The sequence below is a fragment of the Coptis chinensis genome, chromosome 6 (assembly GCF_015680905.1).
Source record: "Coptis chinensis isolate HL-2020 chromosome 6, ASM1568090v1, whole genome shotgun sequence".
Classification (NCBI taxonomy): domain Eukaryota; kingdom Viridiplantae; phylum Streptophyta; class Magnoliopsida; order Ranunculales; family Ranunculaceae; genus Coptis; species Coptis chinensis.
In genome coordinates, this window is record NC_141461.1 from 6,535,884 (window position 1) to 6,556,850 (window position 20,967).

Below are 20,967 nucleotides of genomic sequence, written 5' to 3' on the forward strand. Positions count from 1 at the left end.
TCCCAGTATTGACAACCGCTAGTAATCGTAGATCGTCATTTCAATCTCGGATAAATGAACCGATTGGTACATGCAAATTCTTTAGGAACCGAACTTTGTAGAGGAACGGATACAATCTTCGGATGAGCTTGTTGAAGTGAGTCGGGGCGATGGGAAGGTTGCCTTGCATCTCGAGATATACACCACCGACATGGTGAGTCTTATTGATGATTGCAGCTAATTTCTCTCCTCCATCGTGAGGAGTCCGAGGCAGGTGGAGTTTTGGATGATCCAGTTTCTTAATTCCTTGTCCTTGGTTGGCTGCAAAGATGAGAATAGAGAACCTATCATCACTCCCACCAAGTGAGAGCAATGGGTTTTCGCGACACGAGTCACACGTTCTACCTAACTCGGCTAATGACCGAGATGGGCCAAATCCTTTACCACATGGAGATCTGCTTTCCAAGACCAGGCAAGGCTTGACGAGGAATTTTTTTGGTAAAAGCAGGTTATAGTTTGTCACCACAACTGGGGATCACGAAACTGAAATCTCTTGTCGTGAAGCCAGTACTCATGACCATCTTCATGAAGTAAATGTTGAAAGATCTTCCTCGATATGCTCATCTTCCATTGGTATCTTCACTCACGCGGTGCCAATCAAGTGTCTTGTTACGGGGCTCCTAGGATTCATCCAATAATGTCGATAAGATCGTATAGATGATTCTTCCATGGCGATTACTACAACATTCGTTAAGAACGGGTTGGCAGGTAAAGAGGCTCAATGATACTGCACATCTGAGGCTTCTCTAATCAGGCATCTTGGGCTTCTTGGCCACAAACAGTTGGATGGCGTCAAACAGGTTGTAATCAACTGGTTGAGTAGAGTGTTCCGGGACAAAAGAACACGTTGCAATATGCAGCTGAGCAAAAATCAAACAAAACCAACAAAGCACTAAAGTAATGAAATTATGTGTGATAAGCACATCCGTTAACTATGATTTTTTTTTCTAAAGAATGCATCGAAACATTTTGGGTCCTTCAATATATTGTTCAAGTACAAAGGCATCCAATTTGACTTCAAGCACTTCAGTTGCAAGTTTACTATATAACAAAATTTATGGGATTTGTGCAAGTGATAAGCATATGATTTCTTCTGCAAGTGAAGCATACATCTAGACTGCTTTTTCAGTTGTAGGAAAAGGAAAACATCATTACATAGTTCAAAATACAACCAACACAAACCTTGAGTCTGCTAAAGACCTCACCAAGCAAAGAAAGCAACAACAGCTATTAACCCAAACAAAAGACTTATCATTATTCACCACAATGCACTATGTGAGCATGTCATTAAGGGTTTTAACGGGGAGATAACTCTAAGACCAATAAACCTATCTAAAACTCGTAACTAGCTTTAACAATGGCCATGGAAGTGTAATGAACTTGACCGAGGTTCAAAAGTCGGTTAATGTGGTGCATTGCATTTAATCCGATAGGTTGTACACTTGTACCTCTCGAACCTTTTCCCAGTTAATGGCCTCTCTAACCATTTCGAATCTTTGTTTTGCATTTGTAAGAGTCCTAGCCAATTGAACCTACTGTAGCTGTAATGATAACCACAATTCATCATAAAAGAACTATCTGAATCTTCTTTCCCATCTCCCTACAACCCTCACAATTAAATTTCAACCATCTACACAGCGCAAGGCCCGAGTTGAGTGATTTCCAGAATTTGCTATATGTGTTTGGATGTGAGAATAGTTGTGTATATACTCCACCAGGCATTTCGAGATAATTTACTTTGATCTCCAATATCTACTCTAAATGTTTCCCCTCTCCAGACATACCAAAGGGTGGAAAACGTTGTTGTCAACAAGACAATTCATCTTCCGTCAACACAGAAAAGGCCGAGCTGATAACTCCATACAACTTTTTCTAAAAGGGCAAGACTCATCATATTAGGGCAAAATTTTATCCCAAAACCCAATTTTAGAAACTAACAAAAAGTCATCAAGATATTTCATGCTTCTTAAAAAAAAATCATAAATCTTCAAATAATGATTAAAGGCCAGTAGAACGAAACTAACCTTCCTGCCAAAGTAGCGAAATAGTTGCAGATCCTCGAATGAGTAATTTCCAATCTATGAAATTTTTGAATAGGTTAAATGAAATATCTTACATTTTGAAATAGAGATATTATTAGGGCCGCATTTTTTATTTATTTATATATATATATATTTTTTTTTAAATTTTGTTTGGCTGTTACCTTTTAGGAGAAAAAGAAAAATGAGAGAAGATGAGAGAGGTTTCACGACAATAAAAGTCGTCGAAGATTAATGGCCCCAAAGAATAGAAGACGACTGGTTTCCTGACAATAAAGTCGGTATTAATGGCCCTCAGTAACTCGCGAACAATTGATATAGTAGTGTGTAGTTGATTTCCTACTTGAGTTTACACATACGTCTTTAAGAATACTATATCATCTTAAGGGTATAAATGGTAGTAAAATTTAAAATTACAAAGTAGTCCTTCTTAAAGGCATTGAATAATTTGTTTGAATATTTTATCAAGGGTATTTAGTGGTAGAAAAAAGGCTGGTCCAATTTAAATGTCCATATTAATTATGGTGTACTCTATACTAATTGAGATATATGACGAGACACTATGACAATGCAAAAACATCTTAATTTGTAATTTTTATTATTTAAAATTATTCTTTTTGTAAATAAAAACATCTTAAAACTTACAAATAAGTTACAAGCATATTCTCCATCATACTACTATTCAAACATTTGGTTCATACCTCACTTCGTTATCTTTTCCATTTTATGTTCACTTTATGTTAATTTTTTTTATATATTATTAGAGTTAAAACTAAACAAAATTATTTGTATCTACCTTTACTATTTGTCCTTCACTTATAAATGCACTCCTCCCAACAATCTAAGAAATTTCAACCATTTAATAGTGAGACTTAAAAATGGTTCTCGAAAACCTTTTTCTATCTCACAACTCATCCAATTTCTTCTCACTTTTTACAAAATTTATAATGATCCACTGTCTAATGTGGTATGCAAGCAGTGTTGATAGTGAAAAATGTTGTCATAATGATCTATCCTCTACCAACTCATTAAAGAGAACAAAGAGCAAAAGTTTTTCAGTAAGAACGACTAAAGAGGAATGACAAAATTCATGTGAGCCCTATGTTTGCATATAAAAGAGTTGAAGAGAAAAAATGTAAAATTTGTGTTGGGATCTAATGGAGCGGAAAGAAGGATTATGCCAAAAAAAAACTACTTAAATCAGCTGTAGACAAAAAAAAATAGTTTCATTAGTAAATTTTTGGTTTATATCAATTTTTTGTGTGTGTTCAGTGCGCAATCTTTTGAATTGTATATTTGGAATTTGCAATATGTAATTCAAATTTACCATCGAAATCAAGTTTCCCACTTCCCTTTTTCTCAATATTATCATCCAACAACATTACCGTTACCACGTGTCGACGTTTCACTTGAGCGTTTATATGGATTCGGTAAGAGACGTTCCACTCGAATTTTATTCCACTGCAACATCTCAAGTACCACCACAGTAGTATTCATTTCCTCATCAACACGAAATCAAATTATTAGGTTTATATTTTTTTTCCAACCAAATTTCAAAACAAAATAAAATTAGATCTCCCAAAATCTCCAATCAGAAATGAATCCAACACCGATAACAAAATTTTTCTAAATGGTTGACAATCAAGAAAGTAGGTTAAATTTCAGTATGGAAACACTAGGATTAAACAGAAGACGTGGCAGCGGAGGAGTTAACGATATGGAAGAAGAAGAAAAAGAAGAAGTGCCAACACATTTGAATACAATAAACAGTTCTGGTGGTTTTCTTGTTGTGTCACCTGATAAATTGTCTGTTAAATATACAAATGTTCATTTACATGGACATGATGTTGGTGTTGTACAAGCTAATTGTCCGGCTCCTTCCAAGAGATTGGTTTATTATTTCGAGATTTTTGTTAAGGATGCTGGGACTAAAGGACAGATTGCTATTGGTTTTACTAATGAGCATTTCAAGATGCGCCGACAACCTGGGTGAGCATTTAAGATTCTTGTTTAGTAGATTTGTAATCATTGTTAGTATGATAATAATATTTTGGTTTGCAGTTGGGATCCAAATAGCTATGGGTACCATGGGGATGATGGACTACTATACCGTGGACAGGGAAAGGGTGAAAGTTTTGGTCCAACCTTTACGTCTGGTGATACAGTTGGGGGCGGTATCAATTATGGCTCACAAGAGTTCTTTTTCACGTAAGTGCATCTATGTACTATTCTTGATGGCATCATGTAATTCATGTTCCATATGTTATAGATGATTGCGTTGATGATGTTGTCTACTGTTGTGCTGTTGATGTTTTGTGTAGTAAAAACGGAAAGCTGGTTGGACCCGTGTGCAAGGATGTGAAGGGCCCTTTGTTTCCAACAATTGCTGTTCACAGCCAAAACGAGGAGTATGTTCTGCTTCCTTTCGCAATCACACTCACTACTACTGTATTAAACACATGTCCCGGTTACCGATATTGCTAAAAAGCCCTTACTCGATTCAAATGGTTCTAAAAACTCATGCAAACCTGCGACAGTGGATTTTGGGGACCCACGGTCTACCAGACTAACCAAGTTAGAAAACAAACAACAAAAATGATCAAAAGAAGACTAACAATGCTTTATCATTTATGATTCTTGTAAGTACTTTATAGCTCCTTTAGACAGTCAATTGAACTCTTATGTTGAGGACGATAAAGCAGGACATGATATTTTGAAATATTAATACAGGTTAAGGTCTTCCTAAGCGTAACCCATCATTTTTCAGATTTAGATATTATAATGCCAATCTTTTTTCTTTTTAGATGTTCGCAACTTTGAAGATTAAATGCAATAGATGGTGTTTGCATTACTTAGTATCTGAAACACCTACTAGGGATGTCTTCCTGCTTGGAACTTGGCATCACCATTCAAACTAATTAAAGACTAATTTAGGTTTGCTCTATATCTTGGTTATAGTCTTGGGCTCTATTTTTACTAGATCATTAGAAAATTCTCAGATTGTGGTGCAATTGTTTAGGGATTTGGTCTTGTTGGTACATGATTTTGTTATATCTTAAACATGGAAGAATCAATAAAGAGGTTCTTTTGCATTTCCCAAACTCTCAGCTCACTGAAATTGATAGATTCTTGAATTGCTTTTCTCGGCTTAGAAATAACCTTGTATTGTATTTTCATGTTTTAGACATTAATATATTCTGATGTGATCTTCTGTGTCAAATCTTTAGGGTGAATATCAACTTTGGGCAGCATCCCTTTGTTTTTGATGTTGAGGTATGATATTCTTGTCAAAACACTTATAATCGCGATATTGGATGGTTGGATATATTGTCGAATAAGGACATGCTACAGATTTCACATTTTTTATTGTAGTAACTATACTAGTTTTTCTTCATGCCATATCTCTTTAGTATTTCTTCTTCAACAAGGGTAAAATCATAGGAGCACATACCTTTTTTATCATGAAGTATTGGTGTGCATACGGATTCTAAATTTATAGCATTTTCCTGAGCTATATCAATTGTTATTCTTTTGTCTAGGCGCTTGCACTGGAGGAAAGACTGAGGCAACAGATGACAATTGAAAAAGTATTGCTGCCACTTAATGTTAGTCACGGGTATGTTCCTTTTGGATTGAAACTTCTTAGGATGTGATTTGTGACATGATGTTAGGTTCACCATCTCAGATTTGTGACATGATGTTAGGTTATTGAACTAGGTTCACCATCTCAGATTTGTGACATGATGCTTCGATCCCGTCTCAATGTCTTGTATGTAGGTTTGAAAAAATACAACCATAAACAGTATCTGTATTTTGGATACATCGGATTTTTTGTTTTATTTCACACATGCACACACTTGTCTATACACTTAAAATACAATATTTGTTTGAAAATTGAAACTACTGTAGAAATTTAAGAGAATGATGTTAAGAAAGATTAAAACTGTTGTTTTAACCTAAAGAAGGTAACATTAGATTACTTGAGGAATTGTGGTTCAGCTGATAAATATGTAATGCCATTTGTATCAAACTGTAGCAAGGTGAGAGAAACTCAAATGGTCTCTTGTTTTATGTCAACACTCTCTGTGATAGCCAGAGAAGCAAATCAGCATATCTTCATTGCAGCAAGTGTTTTGTTTTCAAAGAGAATATCTAAATATAGTTAAGGGTGCTCATAAATTAGTCTCATTAAGTCTCAACTACTAGGCCATTCTAACTGTATTAGGTTGAAGTTTTAGTCAAAAAGATTTTTGCAGAGACCATCTGACCTATGTCTTCAAGCTTCTCCAAGAACCATCTCCAAATTTACTTACACTGGTCATAATTATTTTTATTACAATTTTCTTTTTATCTTGCTCTGAAATCTCGACTATTTGGTCACCAGGATAGTTCGTTCCTACTTGCTACACTATGGGTATCATGACACACTCAATTCATTTGATATGGCAAGTAAAAGTACTCTCCCTCCTGTTGCTGTCATTCAAGAAAATGGTTTCAGTGAGCAAGGAAATATGTATGCGCTAAACCACAGAAAAGTTCTGCGTCAGGTAGGAAGATCCCTGGATTGTGTGGGCTTAATTTTAAAAAGATTGTTCTTGTTGGTCAATTAGTGATGTTTTGAAATATTTAAGATGTATCTTGAATCAGTAGAATCTGTTACGTGAATTAATTTATTGTAATTGGTAAAGATGGCCTGTATTGGTTAAAATAGAAGAAGTCTTGAAGTTATGATATCCTATTTCATGAATACTTTTTATTTTCTGTGTTGAGCATCCTTTTTCTTTTCTCCTTCTCCTTTTCCTTCTACTGACCTCTTTTCTCTGCTAGAGAAGCTCATAAGGAGGGGAGATATTGATTCAGCATTTAGTAAACTTCGGGAGTGGTATCCTCAGATTGTACAGGTCAGTTGCTTTTGATATTTTTATATACATGGTGCGTTTTTAGTTTCTCGTCTTTCCTCATGGGTTTGGTAATGTCACCCTCTTTTATATACGTTAAGACCTTGCTATATATAATCTTCTTTTGCTTCTTGAATGAACATTCCTCAGTTATTGTTTCTTTATTCAAGGGTATGTCATTGGAAAGTAGTTGGTAACTTGATAAAAACTTTAAAAAGACCTTGAAAAGCAATGCAGACTCTTGGGAAACTCATCTAAACAGGCTGATTGGAAATTTGGAATTTGTGCATTTCCATTAGTGAGAATACCCGCATGACACCAACATGTGTAACTCTTTAAATTTTTGTTATGAGTTTTTGATTTCTGGGTTTTTGGTTTTTCCCCTAAAATAAATTGAGAGGAATTAAATTATCAAGTATATTGAACGACAATACTCGTTTATTATAACGTTCCTGATCTTGAAGTCTGCTTTATAAAATACTGGTTTTGTTATTATTTTTAAGTGTAAAGTTCATTTGATTGATGACTATGATGCACGGATACCGCTAAAATGCCATTGCACCCATACCGGTCGGGTATGATACCGATACGGGTACTAGATACTTCTAGGGTACTGGAATCCCTGAAATAGGCCTGATCCGAAAGTTCTACTCCATTAAAATGTAAATTGTTCTTGAGGCTTCAAGTTGTATTGACTTTGACATGTGTTATAATAGTTTTTCACATGTTCTTGACTAACTTCACTCAAAGAACTACTAACATAATTTTCAGAATACACATATTTTAAAATATTCATATTAATTAGCCGTACCCATAGGCCGTACCCGTATCCTAATATTTCAAAAAGCCGTATCGTACCCCGTACTGGTGTCGCCGTATCGGTACCTATACCCATATCCGTGCATCATAGATTGATGGTACTCTCTCGTCTTTAAATTGTTTGATTTTAGTTTCCGATGCGTAACACTTTAACTACATAAAGGTGTAAAACTAAAAACCCAGTTTCACAGTTGACTATGTGTTTCTACCTTTTCTTTGTAGTAAATGTATCATATAAGTATTGTACTACCTGTTTGGCTATTTATTATGTACCCTGTTTCATTATGAGATCTCCTTGTTGTTAAATAGTCTCCTTTTTGTGTGTCAAGTGACTGAAACATTTTTTCTGCAGAATGACACGTCAACTATTTGCTTTCTGCTTCATTGCCAAAAGTTTATTGAACTTGTTCAGGTACTTGACCCTTTATTTTCTTTAGGGTACTCTAGCTTTATTTACTGCAGGACACTTTTCACTTATTGCAAATGATATCAGTTTTGAATTGACTGATAAGAATCTTAGATATATATATATATATATATATATATATTTCACTTTATCAAATGTAAAAGGCTGATATGCCGTTCAGCAATTATTTGTGGCATTTGCTTGTTGAACGTTTGCTTACTGAGCGTTAGTGGTGTCCGATACTGATTAGAAAGTATGGTGCAGCTCGCACTCTGTAATGCCGCTTTGCATTTTCTTTGTATATACAGGTTAGAGAACTCGAGGAGGCCGTGAAATACGCAAGGGCTGAACTGGCTAAATTTTTTGAGGTTGCATCATTAGCAGGTCTAGTTCAGGTATTGCTGCAACTATTTGCATCATTAGATAACACCTAGGTGCTAGAGGGTCTCGCCACAAGAATGAGATAAATCCAGTACAAAAGGTTAAATTCATATTCACACATTTAGGCACACACGCAAACAAACAAAGGTATATATAATAAATATTCGGGTGGATGCTTTGGTGCTTGATTTGGAATACGACAGCTACTAATTGAAATGTTCTAACTGTTGATCCCTAGGAGTGCATTGCTCTGCTGGCGTATGAAGAACCTTCAGAGTCCCCTGTTGGATATCTTCTTGACATGGCACAGAGGGAGGTTGCAGCAGATGCAGTTAACATCATGATCTTGTTAATGAATCCTGACATAAAGGATCCACAAAGTTGTACGCAGTCGCATCTGGAGAAGTTGCTGAGGCAGCTCACTGCTTGTTGCTTGGAGAGGAGGGCCATAAGTGGGGATCAAGGAGAAGCATTCAATCTGCAGAGAGTGTTACAGAGTAGTAAGGGGAGGAAATGGTAATTGGCAATTGATGTTTGGATCCTGATAAATCCTTTGGGGCAGCTTATTCTCTTCCTCAAGGCACATATGTATAGATCACTTTTAGCTGGTGGAAAGAAGTACAGGCCGTTGTAATTTCTAGCTTTCTTTCTTACAATAATACCTGATTTATGTTCACAGTAATTTTTACGACTGTGTTATTCTATGAATTTGTAAGCTTTTGCAAAGCCATGTTGATGATTCTTAGCGAATTTGATCACAACCAGGTTGATTTGGGTCTGTAAAATGCCCGACTCCACCAATGTTCGATTTAGGAGGATGTTTTCCCGTACTTACATACTTGATTTGTTGGGTGTCATGGGTGTTAGTTAACGCAGGACATAATAAACAACATAATGAACGTCCTTTGATACCAGGCAATTTTAAGATATAGGTCTCTTCTTAATGAGGCTTTGTACTGGCAGATTGGTGTTGTGCACTTGTGCTGTTTATTTTTAAAGAGATCTTCAGTTAGGCTACCAAATCTAACAGTCTCCAGGTCCCCATTACTTAAAAAGTTGAAAGTCATACAGTTGAGGCATGTAAATTGCAAAGCTTGAATTTGCTTCTTCCGATCACCGTTGGTCATCAATTTTACTCTCTTGGTGTCCCGAAACACGCAGTGATCAACTGCAAATCCAAGAGGCGGCAATGCTAGTTGCTAAATGGGCATAAAACTGTGAAAGCCCCGAACCCAATACCCACATTTGTTGAGTACCAAACTACCAAATGCTTACCAACCCAAAATAAAGTTTGCCAAGTGTATTATTTGTTTCCTAAAAATTGTGGAATTTATGTCCGCCTATTTATTTGCCTGCAAAGCAGCGCGTCTAACATAAAACCCTTCCGTCACGCACGCACGCACGTACGTTTGTCCAAAAGTTTATTTGCTTGGCTGACCCAATTCCAAAACCCCAAAAACCCTCTTTCTCCTCAAAAACAACAAAAACCCTAAAAATGTCTTCACTCTCCTACTTCACTATTTCAAACCCTAAATAGTAAACACTCTTATTATACTCCCACACTCGAGTTGTGAAATGCTAAGGGATGCAAAAGCTGTTAAGAAGAAGCCCTCCACCTGGCCCACTCCTCTGTACTTCTGGCCCCACTCACAAACTTCACACTAACAAGTTCCATTTTTTACTATTTCCAACTATGCCCACCGCCATCAAAACCAAAAACTTAATTTCAGGCATAACCCCAAAAATCCATTTCCACACTAAAAAATATCCTTCCCCTCGTTTTGCCTCGTTTAATTGCAGAAGCTGTCGTTGTTCCTCACTAGACTCAGCTGTGAGTAACCCAGTTAGAGCATGGGTCGTTTTTAAAGAAAATTGGTCATTATCCTCAAGGTCAGCTTGGTTTCATACAAAATCTGATACTGGGTTTAACGCTGTTTCTAGTGAAGGAGGTTCCAGGAATTTAGAGACTGAAGGAGTTGAGAATGATGAGAATGAGAAACCATTGAGGTTGCACAGGAGAAGTAGAACTACTACTACTACTACTAGTGCTGGTGGTGGGGCTGGTTTGCCTGGGAATCCTGACCTTTTAGCGATACCGGGTGTTGGGCCGAGGAATTTGAGGAAGTTAGTTGATAAGGGGTATAAAGAAGTTGCAGAGCTTAAGCAACTTTATAAAGATAAGGTATAATTTATTGACAGTTTTTTTTTGAGTTGGCTGTAAAATTGCATTAGAGTTAGAGGGGGTATATTTGACTTGATATGAGCTTTGTAGTCTTTTATGTGGTTTATAAGCTCATTTTTGGAATGATTATGTTATGGTAGTCATAAGATCTTTGGGGTTGAGAGATATGTTTTGTGCAATATATGAAAAAATTAGAAGAGTGTTGCATTCGGTAGTTTTCTTTTAGTGATGTGGATGAATGATTGTGACTGTTTATTTCTTTGAACAGTTTGTGGGAAAAGTTGTGTGGTTTATCATTTATGTTTACAAAAAATGGTTTAGCAAAAATTTAATTGGATAGTAGGTATATTTTTTGGGAGACCAGGCTAGAATAGAAAATTTCCTGGCTGCGGAACTGGCCTGGGTGCGTATGACTCTGTTCCTTTCTGCAAAGCCATGAAGTCTGCAGCAGCACTGCCATGTCTGAAGTATCATAGGGAGATTCTTCCTATGTATTTTTTCTTCTTTAGAGAGCTTGTTTTTCAGATAAAGATAAGACCATCCTACTATTGATATTAACATAAAGTTTCTATCAGTTAAGTGAGTGCTTATCTTTATTTCATATATATCTCTGTTTTCTGATGGACTTGCCGTAATATGAATAAAGAAAAATCTTAGTTTTATCACTTTCACGTTCTGTTGGGATTTTCAATTGTATACGAATTGTTTGCCTAGGACTCATCTTATCTAATGCCGTACCGGAAGCTGGCTGTCATGCTAAAGCTGTAGCGCAACCTCTTTTACTTTCTCAAGTTTAATAATAAGATATTGTATTTGTTTCCTGCAGTTTTTTGGGAAGTCCAGTCAGAAAATGGTTGAGTTCTTACAGAGTTCTGTAGGAATCATTCACAAGAACCATGCTGAGAGTATAACCTCATATATCAAAGAGAGTGTGGATGGAGAGTTGAAGGACGAAAGTCCAAATTCAGATGCAAAGGCCTCCCAGAAGAAGCGACTCACTTTCTGTGTCGAGGGAAATATAAGTGTTGGAAAGACCACTTTTCTTCAAAGAATAGCTAATGAAACTATTGAGTTACGTGACCTTGTTGAAGTGGTTCCAGAACCTATTGCGAAATGGCAGGATATTGGACCCGATCACTTCAATATATTAGATGCTTTCTATGCAGAACCTCAGAGGTATGCATATACCTTCCAGAATTATGTGTTTGTCACGAGGGTCATGCAGGAGCGAGAATCTGCTGGTGGAATCAAACCACTACGGCTGATGGAGAGGAGTGTTTTCAGTGATAGAATGGTAAGCACTCTTTTGATTGAGTTGAATTTATTAAGCTGGAAGCATTCTGCCTATTGACAGACTTTGCCAGATTTCCTCCACTTGGTCAGTCAGAATTAATTTGGGGTTCTGATCTTTTGCTTTCCCCCTTCATTGTTCTTTAGGTCTTTGTACGAGCTGTTCATGAAGCAAAGTGGATGAATGAGATGGAGATCAGCATATACGATTCATGGTTTGATCCAGTTGTTTCAACTTTGCCTGGGCTGATTCCTGATGGATTCATCTATCTGAGAGCAAGCCCTGATACATGCCATAAGCGGATGATGTTACGGAAGAGAGAAGAAGAGGGTGGTGTAACACTGAATTATCTGCAAGACTTGCATGAAAAGCATGAGAATTGGCTGTTTCCTTTCGAAAGTGGTAATCATGGTGTTTTGTCTATCAGTCAGCTACCTCTTCAAGTGGATAATTCCTTGCATCCTGATATACGGGATCGTGTGTTCTATTTGGAGGGTGATCATATGCATTCAAGTATTCAGAAGGTCATCTTTCTTTACCTGTCAAATAATTTCCCCATCAAACTCTCCTATGATATTATATCTTAGTTCTCTTTGCTTGTGATCAGGTTCCTGCTTTGGTTCTGGACTGCGAACCGAACATTGATTTTAGCAAAGACATTGAAGCAAAGGAACAGTAAGATAACAATACTCTCTGAAATTATTTTAGTGAATCTTATAGTTGTGTTTGTATCTTGTAAGAATCTCTCTCTCTCTCTCTCTCCATCCTTTGCTGAAGTGGATACAGATATAGAAGTCAAACACCTATGCAGATTGATTTTTCATATTGTACCTGGATGTTGGTGTTTTAAAATTGTATGTTTCCGTCAAATTCTTTCTCATCAATTGTGATAGTGGTTGTCCAGTGCTCTCTCAATTGGTTATGTTTCTCTGATTTCTCTGTATCATCCATTGGAAGGACTGAAATAGTAATGTCCACATCTAGTGGTTCATTTGATATACAGAATTGCATTGTGCTATTGGATCCAAGATTCAGTACATATGATTGCAGAAAATTGGATAGCGTGTTGAAAGTTCTATATTTGCGTGCAGTGGTTCATTTGATTTGATTTTTCTTTTCAATAGAAAGAAAGTAATTGAAATTTCACCTTTGCTATTATAGCTATTTGTTTTGTCCATTTAATCTTATTGATCCTAATCTAAGCCTAATGGAAGGTGGATGTAGTTGCCTTTGTACCTTTGTAGTGCGTGCTGTCTGGAGCATTAACTCATATCTTTTGCCGTCTTTGTGAAGGTATGCTCGCCAAGTTGCAAAGTTCTTCGAGTTCGTGAAGAAAAAACAGGAAGTTCCATTGATGAAAGTTGGGGCTGATATGAACAAGTCAAACAAACACGTGGTACTTCCTAACAAAGGTTTGTGGGTACCTGGTCGGAGTCCATTTCCAGATGCTTCAATGCCATTGGAATTTAGACGGGCAATGTCGCACCTCTCTGGCTAGCTTATGTGTTTCCCATGAAGTCCATTTTATTGATCCCTAGTCTCACTGGGATAATTTCTGACTTTGTGTCTGCAATCGGATGCTTGCTCATGTAAATTTGTTTTCTTTATACAGCAGGGCATGGTTTGGTTTGTAGAGGAGAAACAAGATCAGTTATTCTGACTTTTATGTTGTTCAACTAGTACTAATCTATTGATGTTGATGTTCAGTCATTCACAAAATAGTTTGCTTTTAGATTCAGTTTGTATGCCTTTTGTAATTTTGCCTTGCTTCTGTTTCTTTTGGTCATGCAAGGTTGTAAGCTCCTGAATTATGAAAGTAGTGCAAGACTTCTTGGATAACTTTCTGGAGATGTGTTTACAAAAGCGGAAAGCCAGAGGGTTGGATTAGGTAGAGTAAACTGTAGAGTAGCATGAGCTTCTAGAACTTATTGAATTAGGTAGAGTAGCATGAGCTTCTAGAACAAAATTAGGTGTTCGGCATTTTAATATAAATGTGATCATGTAATTTAATCCGAATCCATTTTAAAGTAAAGGGTGGAAAAAGAAAGCCAACCAGTTAAGTAAAGGGAGACATGGAAAGAGAAAGCCAACCGGGTATTCATGAGAGAAAACCATTTGAAAAGTAGTCCTTCTGCCTTGCCCACCTACCTACCAAGTACCAACCAACAACCCCAACTACCACCCTTGTTAATCTTCAATCAAGAAACATCATATCACTTATTCAACAACCTTGTATCTCATTTCTCTCCAAGTTCTTAGCCCTAGAGACAATCTAACAAGTTTTCCATGACTGTAAAATGCATTTAAGAAACAAAATGGATCAAGAAGAGACTCTCTCTCCTTTTAAAGTACGGTTTGCTTTCATCAATGGGAATTCACTCTGGATTGCCCATGTGGACAGGTTAAACTAGAAGTCTAGAATGACCTATCTATCAATCTACGACACTCTAGATTGTTTTATTTGGAAAAAAAGGGTGCCTACCTATAATTAATGTATAATATTTGTTAATACAATTAAAGACATCACTTCATATTTAAACGAAAAAATTAACTTACTTGTATTTCACAAATATCTATGGAGATTGTCACTGTTTGCATCTTGGCATTTACAGCCTTCTTTACCATACAATCCTAAATTACAACACAAGCAAATGTTGTGACTCAAAACCGGTTGTGGCTTAACTAATGTTTGGAATGATGAATCTTTTTGCTTGAATTCTTCTGAGTTGGTCGAAGTTGGAGATTGAACACTTAAAGACAGGTCCAAGTTTAGATCAAGTAACTGATGTTGCTGCTCTTCCTCGCCAATGCCTCTGTTTCCACTTGCATTATGAGCAGAATCATCACGAGATTTTCCAACTTTAGCCATTTGAAATGAATCCACTGTTGGAATGCAAGAAATGCTGTTATTTCCACCACCATTGTCGCTGGCAATGGCATTGATCCGGCGATGAGTCTTCGGGTCTATTCCTTGGCTTAAAAGCTTTCGCCGAATGTGAGTGTTCCAATAATTCTTGATTTCATTATCTGTTCTTCCAGGTAAGCGTTCCGCAATAAGAGACCATCTGAATTGAGATCAATCGTGAAAAACAAAAAGAAACCAAATAAGATAATGTATCACAAGCTCAAAAAAAAAAAAAAAAAAAAAAAAAATCAAAGTTGAATGAGAATCATATGCTTTTTTCCATGTACACTATAGAATTTAATAATGATTTCATCTTCTGCAAAATAATAAATAAATCAAAGTTGAATGAGAACCATACTTATTTCCATGTAAACTATGTAGCTTAACAATGATTTCATCTTCTTCTTCAGTGAAATTTCCTCTTCTAAGATCAGGCCGAAGATAATTTGTCCATCTAAGTCTACAACTCTTTCCACAGCGGAGCAAGCCTACAAAAAAACTCAGAAATGATGTTCAAATGAATGAAAAAAAACAAGAACAAATGAAGTTGATGAAATAAAAGATATGGTCGTTAAGTACCAGCAGCTTTTGGAAGTTGTCTCCAACTTCCTTCACCATGGACTTTGATGTAGTTAATGAGGATCTGATCTTCTTCTTCTGTCCATGCACCTTTGTTGAGGTGGGGTTTATGATCAAAAGAAGAAGGAGAACGACCCATGTGTTAGTTTTTTGTTGTGAAATAAGGGGTGATAGAGAAAGAATGTGTATAGGTGATGAGAAAGAGTGGAGAGAGTGTCTTTTAAATGAGACAGAGAGAAAGGAGGAAATTGTTAAGGCCAAGTGAGTGAGTATCCTACTTTGGAGGATTTTGACCAGTTGGAGAAGAAAAAAATGAGTGGTTAGAATTAGAAAAAAAAAGGGAGAGAATTGAATTTGGTTTGGTAGGTAAGCTTAGGTTGGTCCACTTTTTTCACTAACTATTGCAAATATTCTAAAAAATTGGACTTGGGATCAGTTGTTCCGTAGAATATCATAGACAATTAGGCACGTAGCTCAGGGCACAAAAATATTTATGCCCAAGGCAGGGGGTGTTTTTTTTTCTCCGATAATCACCTCCCATATATTACTTAATTTATAAAACCATAGGTACCAGATTATGTTCCAGAATACACTTTGGAAGATTATTCATGTTCAGCTGATGGTGAGCCCATCTGGCCAACTCATGAGCATCCCCATTTGACTCCCTATTGACCCAATTAAAACTACTAGAATTGAAAGAAAACAAAAAATTGTTTACTGAAGCTCTCAAACTCTCCAAGGCCCATGAACATGTATGGCCAGACAAGCTCTGATTACTTCTGAGCAATCCCTTTCAAATTTGACTTCTTTCCAGCCAGATGAAAGAGCCAAAATTATAGCAATTTCTGCCGCCACCATTTCTGCTTCTTCAGCAATTCTGGCTTTGTACCTCCTGGTTGCTGTACCCACTATGCTTTCTACATCACTCCATGTTAAGCATCCAGTTGCTGCTCATCCTGTCCCTTGTGAGAATGCAGCATCAAACCTGATTATAACACAGTCATTAGGTACGATAGTAAAAATGTTATTATAATTCAAAGTTAAATCAAGATTAATGAGATCACGACTATCTTTATTATAAGCCTGAATACATCTTATTGCATCCATGTTACTTATCCTAATCACCTTCTCCCTATTCTGTTTCCTTCCCTCAAACTTCAGCTCATTTCTTGTTTTCCATAGATTGTTGAGGAGGCAGCATGCCAAAGTTCCTGCTTGTGACTTCTCCTCCTTAGCACTCTGACACCACTTCATAAACTTGCTCACCCATTATTTGATGGACCCCTTCCCAGGACCATCCACTCTTAACCTTAGATCAGAGGCATACCATACTATTTTTGACCATTCACATTCAAAAACAAATGCAAGTCAGTTTCCAGAGTTTTGAAACAGAAAGGGCAACTTAGATTTCCATTGGAAGAGTACTCAAATATAGTTTCCACAGAAACATTTGAGTATTAGCTGGTAACTTAGATTTCCATATTGTGTTGATAGTGCTGAAATTAAAACTGGAAGATTGCCCTTCCCATTCCTGTTTATGGAGATATGCATACATTGTTTTCACAGTTAAAATTCCAGTCCTATTTTCACACCATACCATCTTATCCTTACCAGCCCCAGTTGGTCTAATAAGAATCTCCTGAATCTTTTGTGTCATAAAAGGATCAAAGAGATTGCCTAGCTTAGTTGGATCCCAGGGCCATCCTCCTTGAACAAGTCTGAGACATGCATGTCCTGAAGCTGAGGACCACCGTACCCCCAGTTCATGTAGGGTCCTTGGTTTACCATTGCAAATTAACCATGGATCCCTTAGAACTGAGGTAGTGTTCCCATTATTGTTAATATTCCATAGCAAATTGAACACCATATGTATCACTTTCTAAAAGAAAGAGGCATAGTCAGGAGGTTTCTCCACATCCCCAATCCAGTTTTTACTATAAATACTATAGAGAGTTTTTGTCCACATAGTATTCACATCTATTGTAGCTTTCCAGGAAAGCTTAGCCAGCATGATTATATTCATATCTCTAGTTTTTCTGAACCCCAGCCCTCCAGCTGCTTTGGGTTTGTTTATGTGCTTCCACCCAATGGTGTGAACACTTTTTTACTTTTTAGTGTCATTCCAAAAGAAGTCTTTGCAAGCTTTATCAATTTTCTTACAAGTTGAGACTGGGAGCATATAAATGGACATGACATATATTGGTGTTGCTTGTGCCACAACTTTAATTAGAGTAGCTCTGCTAGCTTGGGACAATACCTTGGCTTCCCACCCCTTGATTTTCTTATGCACTTTGTCCACTAAATACTCAAAGTCTTCAAACTTCTTTTTAGATAGCATGACAGGAATACCAAGATATTTTTCCTTGGCTTCAAACTGTCTCATATTTCAGAAACTTTTAAGCTTGATCTTGTATCTAAAGCCCACATTCCTACTAAAGAACATACTAGACTTATCATAGTTTATTTTTTGTCCAGATGCCTCACAGTACTCACTCAGAATCTTTTTAGATGCCCCCCATCCTCAAGGTTAGCTTTAGTGAAGATGATAAGAACATTTTCATAAAGTAAGCAAGTAATAGGGGGAGATCCTCTCTTGACCTTAATCCCATGTATCTTGCATTCTTGTTCATCTTTGGATATCATTCTAGATAAAGCCTCAGAGACCAAAATAAAAAGGTAAGGGGACAGGGAATCCCCTTATCTGAGCCTTTTTTCAGGTTTAAACTTATTGAGAGGGGACCCATTCAACAACACTTGAAAGGACATAGTGGATAGACATTGGAAAATCAGAGACCTCCATCTATCACTGAATCCAAGCTTAGCAAGAATATTATTAAGGAAAGACCATTCCACTCTGTCATAGGCCTTAGCCATATCCATCTTCAAAGCAACCCAACCATCATGTTTCTTATTCCTCATGACCTTCATGTTATGGAAAAGCTCACATGCGAACCCAGTATTATCTCCTATATTTCTCCCTTTGATAAAAGCCCCTTGAAAAGGAGAAATAATTTTATTAATATGACATTTAAGTCTATTAGCCAAAATTTTTGATATGATTTTATAGCTAAAATTACATAGACTTATAGGTCTAAATTTGGAAATATGACCTGGGTTAGAAATCTTGGGTATCAAAGCTATGAAAGTTTCATTGAAAGAGGGATTAAGAATCCCAATTATGAATTTTTTTTGTACAAAAGCAATAATGCTAGTTCCAACTGTGTCCCAACACTTTTGAAAGAAAACCCCCTAGAATCCATCAGGTCCAGGGGCTTTAAGACTCCCAAGCTTCTTGACTACTTTCCAAATATCATCTTTGCTTGGTACTGCAGTAAGCAAGTCATTTTCCTTATCTGTTATACAAGGAGAAAAAAGATCAAGAAAACTCTCATTTGATTTAGGGTAGTCAGAAGCAAAAATAATGGTGAAGTAGTCATTAACATTGACTCCTACTTCTTCTTCACCAATGCTCCACTCTCCTTCATCATTTTTGAGTTTTTCTATTATGTTTTTCCTCCTTCTATAAATAGTGGAAAGATGAAAAAACTTAGTATTCCTCCCTCCATCTTTGATCTAGTGATTGGTTGATTTTTGTTTAAAAAAACTCTTTTCCTTGATTAACCAATCCATCAGAAGAGCCTTCAACCTCTTGGCTTCCTCATAGTTCTCCTTAGAAAAAGGTTTAGACAAAACCTTGCTCAAATGTTTTTGAGTATCCTTAATATTAGTAAAGATATTGCCAAGAACCTTTTTATTCCAACTAGTAAGATTATTACGTGTAGCTTTGATCTTATGCAAAACATTCCAATCAGGCATATCATGCATAATAGACCCCCATGCTTTATCAATCACAGGCATGCAAGTATCATCAAGTAACAACATATTATAGAATATAAAAGGCTTTTCATGCTTTACATAAGAGAGATCATTATTTAAGTTTATCAGGATAGATAGATGATCAGAGGTTGCATTCACTAGGGTTTTTACTATCATATTTGGAAACAACATTAACCAAGTATTAGTAGCCATAACACGGTCTAGTCTTTTCAGGATATATGGTCATGAACCTTTTTGTTATTGCTCCAGGTGAACTTGGGCCCTTTGTACCCTAAATCCATCAAACCTAAGTCATCAATCATCTCATTAAAATCTATCATGATTTTATTCATAATACTAGTACCCGCTACCTTTTCATCTAAAGATGAGATGGCATTAAAGTCCCCAAAGAGACACCAAGGGCCTGGAACAAGAGGGGCCAAATCCCTAAACTTATTCCAAACCTTACTCCTGTGACATGCTACTGGGTTACTATATACAAAAGTGAAAAACCAAGGCTCATTATGATGATAGCTAGAAAGTTTACCTGTCACCTGGTTTTGTATGGCTCCCAAGATTTCCAGGTCCACATCCTCTTTTCAAATGACAGACAAACCTCCTCTGAGTCCTGTAGCCGGAACACTGAAGCAATTCTCATACTTTATTATCCTACTAACATTACTCATTCTACTACTACTGGCTTTTGTTTTAGAGAAACAAATAATATCTGGATTGTGTTTCCCAATGAGGTCCTTTAGTTGCTAAATCGCCGTGGTGGTACCTATCCCCCGGTAATTCCAGGCGTGTATACTTATTGAGGTGAATACATATGTGAAGGGACAACCACCGTGAACCCTGGGGGAGAACCACACAGATCCCCACTGCTAGCCATATCATTAAACGTTTCCTCTAACCTGTTTCCCCTAGCACTTGAACCTTCCCCTTTTTGGAAATTATTGTTTCCCAGATAGCTATCTTGAACCTTATGAAACTGAAGTCTTCGTGCTACAAAGGATACATCCACTGCTAAAGGGGTAGGTTGGTTAACAAACCTCTCATTATCTGTCTCATATCCCAGCATCTCTTGCATACCATAATTGTTCACAGTCGTCTGTTGATTTGGTTGTTCCAGAGCTTGACTACCAACATTAAACACAGTCATTGGGAGATAAGGAATGTTGTTCTAGTCTTCAGAGATCACAAATTCATCATACCCATCCGAATCAGATGAAGAATAAGGGTCTTTCATTTCATCTGACTGCCATGGTGATGGTTTAGAAGAAGTAGCCTGCCCATATGAGTCAGAATGAATTTGTGACCCTGCAGAGTCTTTGGAAATCGGAATAATTTGTGCATCATCTGGGAACAACTCATTCCTTAGTCCTTTTCTTCTCATATCATCTGCATGACGTTTTTCTCTCTTGGATCTTCCTTTTATAACTCTCTCACTCCTTCTAACCCAATTGCCTTCCCCATTCTGTGCCATTTCTTCCTCTTCTCTTATGCCTACAAGCTTTCTTTTGTTCCCAATTGGTATACTGCCTCCTAATCCAGACTTTATCCCCCCTTTATTAGACCTCCTCTTCAATCTTTTCGAACCTATAGTTTTGAA

At 36.9% G+C, this 20,967-nt stretch overlaps 3 protein-coding genes across 4 annotated transcripts; 2 read left to right on the top strand and 1 right to left on the bottom strand.

Annotated features, from left to right (window-relative positions):
• The first annotated feature begins 3,526 nt into the window (after positions 1-3,526).
• Positions 3,527-9,418, top strand: RANBPM (SPla/RYanodine receptor (SPRY) domain-containing protein). 2 transcript variants are annotated; one of them, XM_086565320.1, is made up of 10 exons: positions 3,527-4,067; positions 4,140-4,286; positions 4,400-4,486; positions 5,306-5,351; positions 5,618-5,694; positions 6,463-6,625; positions 6,911-6,979; positions 8,148-8,207; positions 8,510-8,596; positions 8,821-9,418. In XM_086565320.1, the coding sequence occupies exons 1-10, from the start codon at positions 3,709-3,711 to the stop codon at positions 9,100-9,102; spliced, it is 1,377 nt and encodes a 458-aa protein (XP_086421446.1). In that variant the 5' UTR covers positions 3,527-3,708; the 3' UTR covers positions 9,103-9,418. The 2 variants fall into 2 exon arrangements, with proteins under 2 accessions (XP_086421446.1, XP_086421445.1); XM_086565319.1 differs by having other exon boundaries at positions 3,576-4,067; positions 4,155-4,286.
• Positions 9,419-10,036: 618 nt separating this feature from the next.
• DNK (P-loop containing nucleoside triphosphate hydrolases superfamily protein) lies at positions 10,037-13,774 on the top strand. Its single transcript, XM_086565644.1, has 5 exons — positions 10,037-10,764; positions 11,591-12,058; positions 12,202-12,579; positions 12,663-12,730; positions 13,349-13,774. The coding sequence occupies exons 1-5, from the start codon at positions 10,168-10,170 to the stop codon at positions 13,551-13,553; spliced, it is 1,716 nt and encodes a 571-aa protein (XP_086421770.1). The 5' UTR covers positions 10,037-10,167; the 3' UTR covers positions 13,554-13,774.
• An 814-nt stretch (positions 13,775-14,588) lies between these two features.
• LOC147491122 (myb-related protein 308-like) lies at positions 14,589-15,817 on the bottom strand. Its single transcript, XM_086565645.1, has 3 exons — positions 15,540-15,817; positions 15,319-15,448; positions 14,589-15,120 (listed from the first exon to the last, which is right to left on the bottom strand). Exons 1-3 carry the CDS (start codon positions 15,676-15,678, stop codon positions 14,619-14,621), a joined length of 771 nt encoding a protein of 256 aa, XP_086421771.1. The 5' UTR covers positions 15,679-15,817; the 3' UTR covers positions 14,589-14,618.
• Between the last annotated feature and the right edge of the window lie 5,150 nt (positions 15,818-20,967).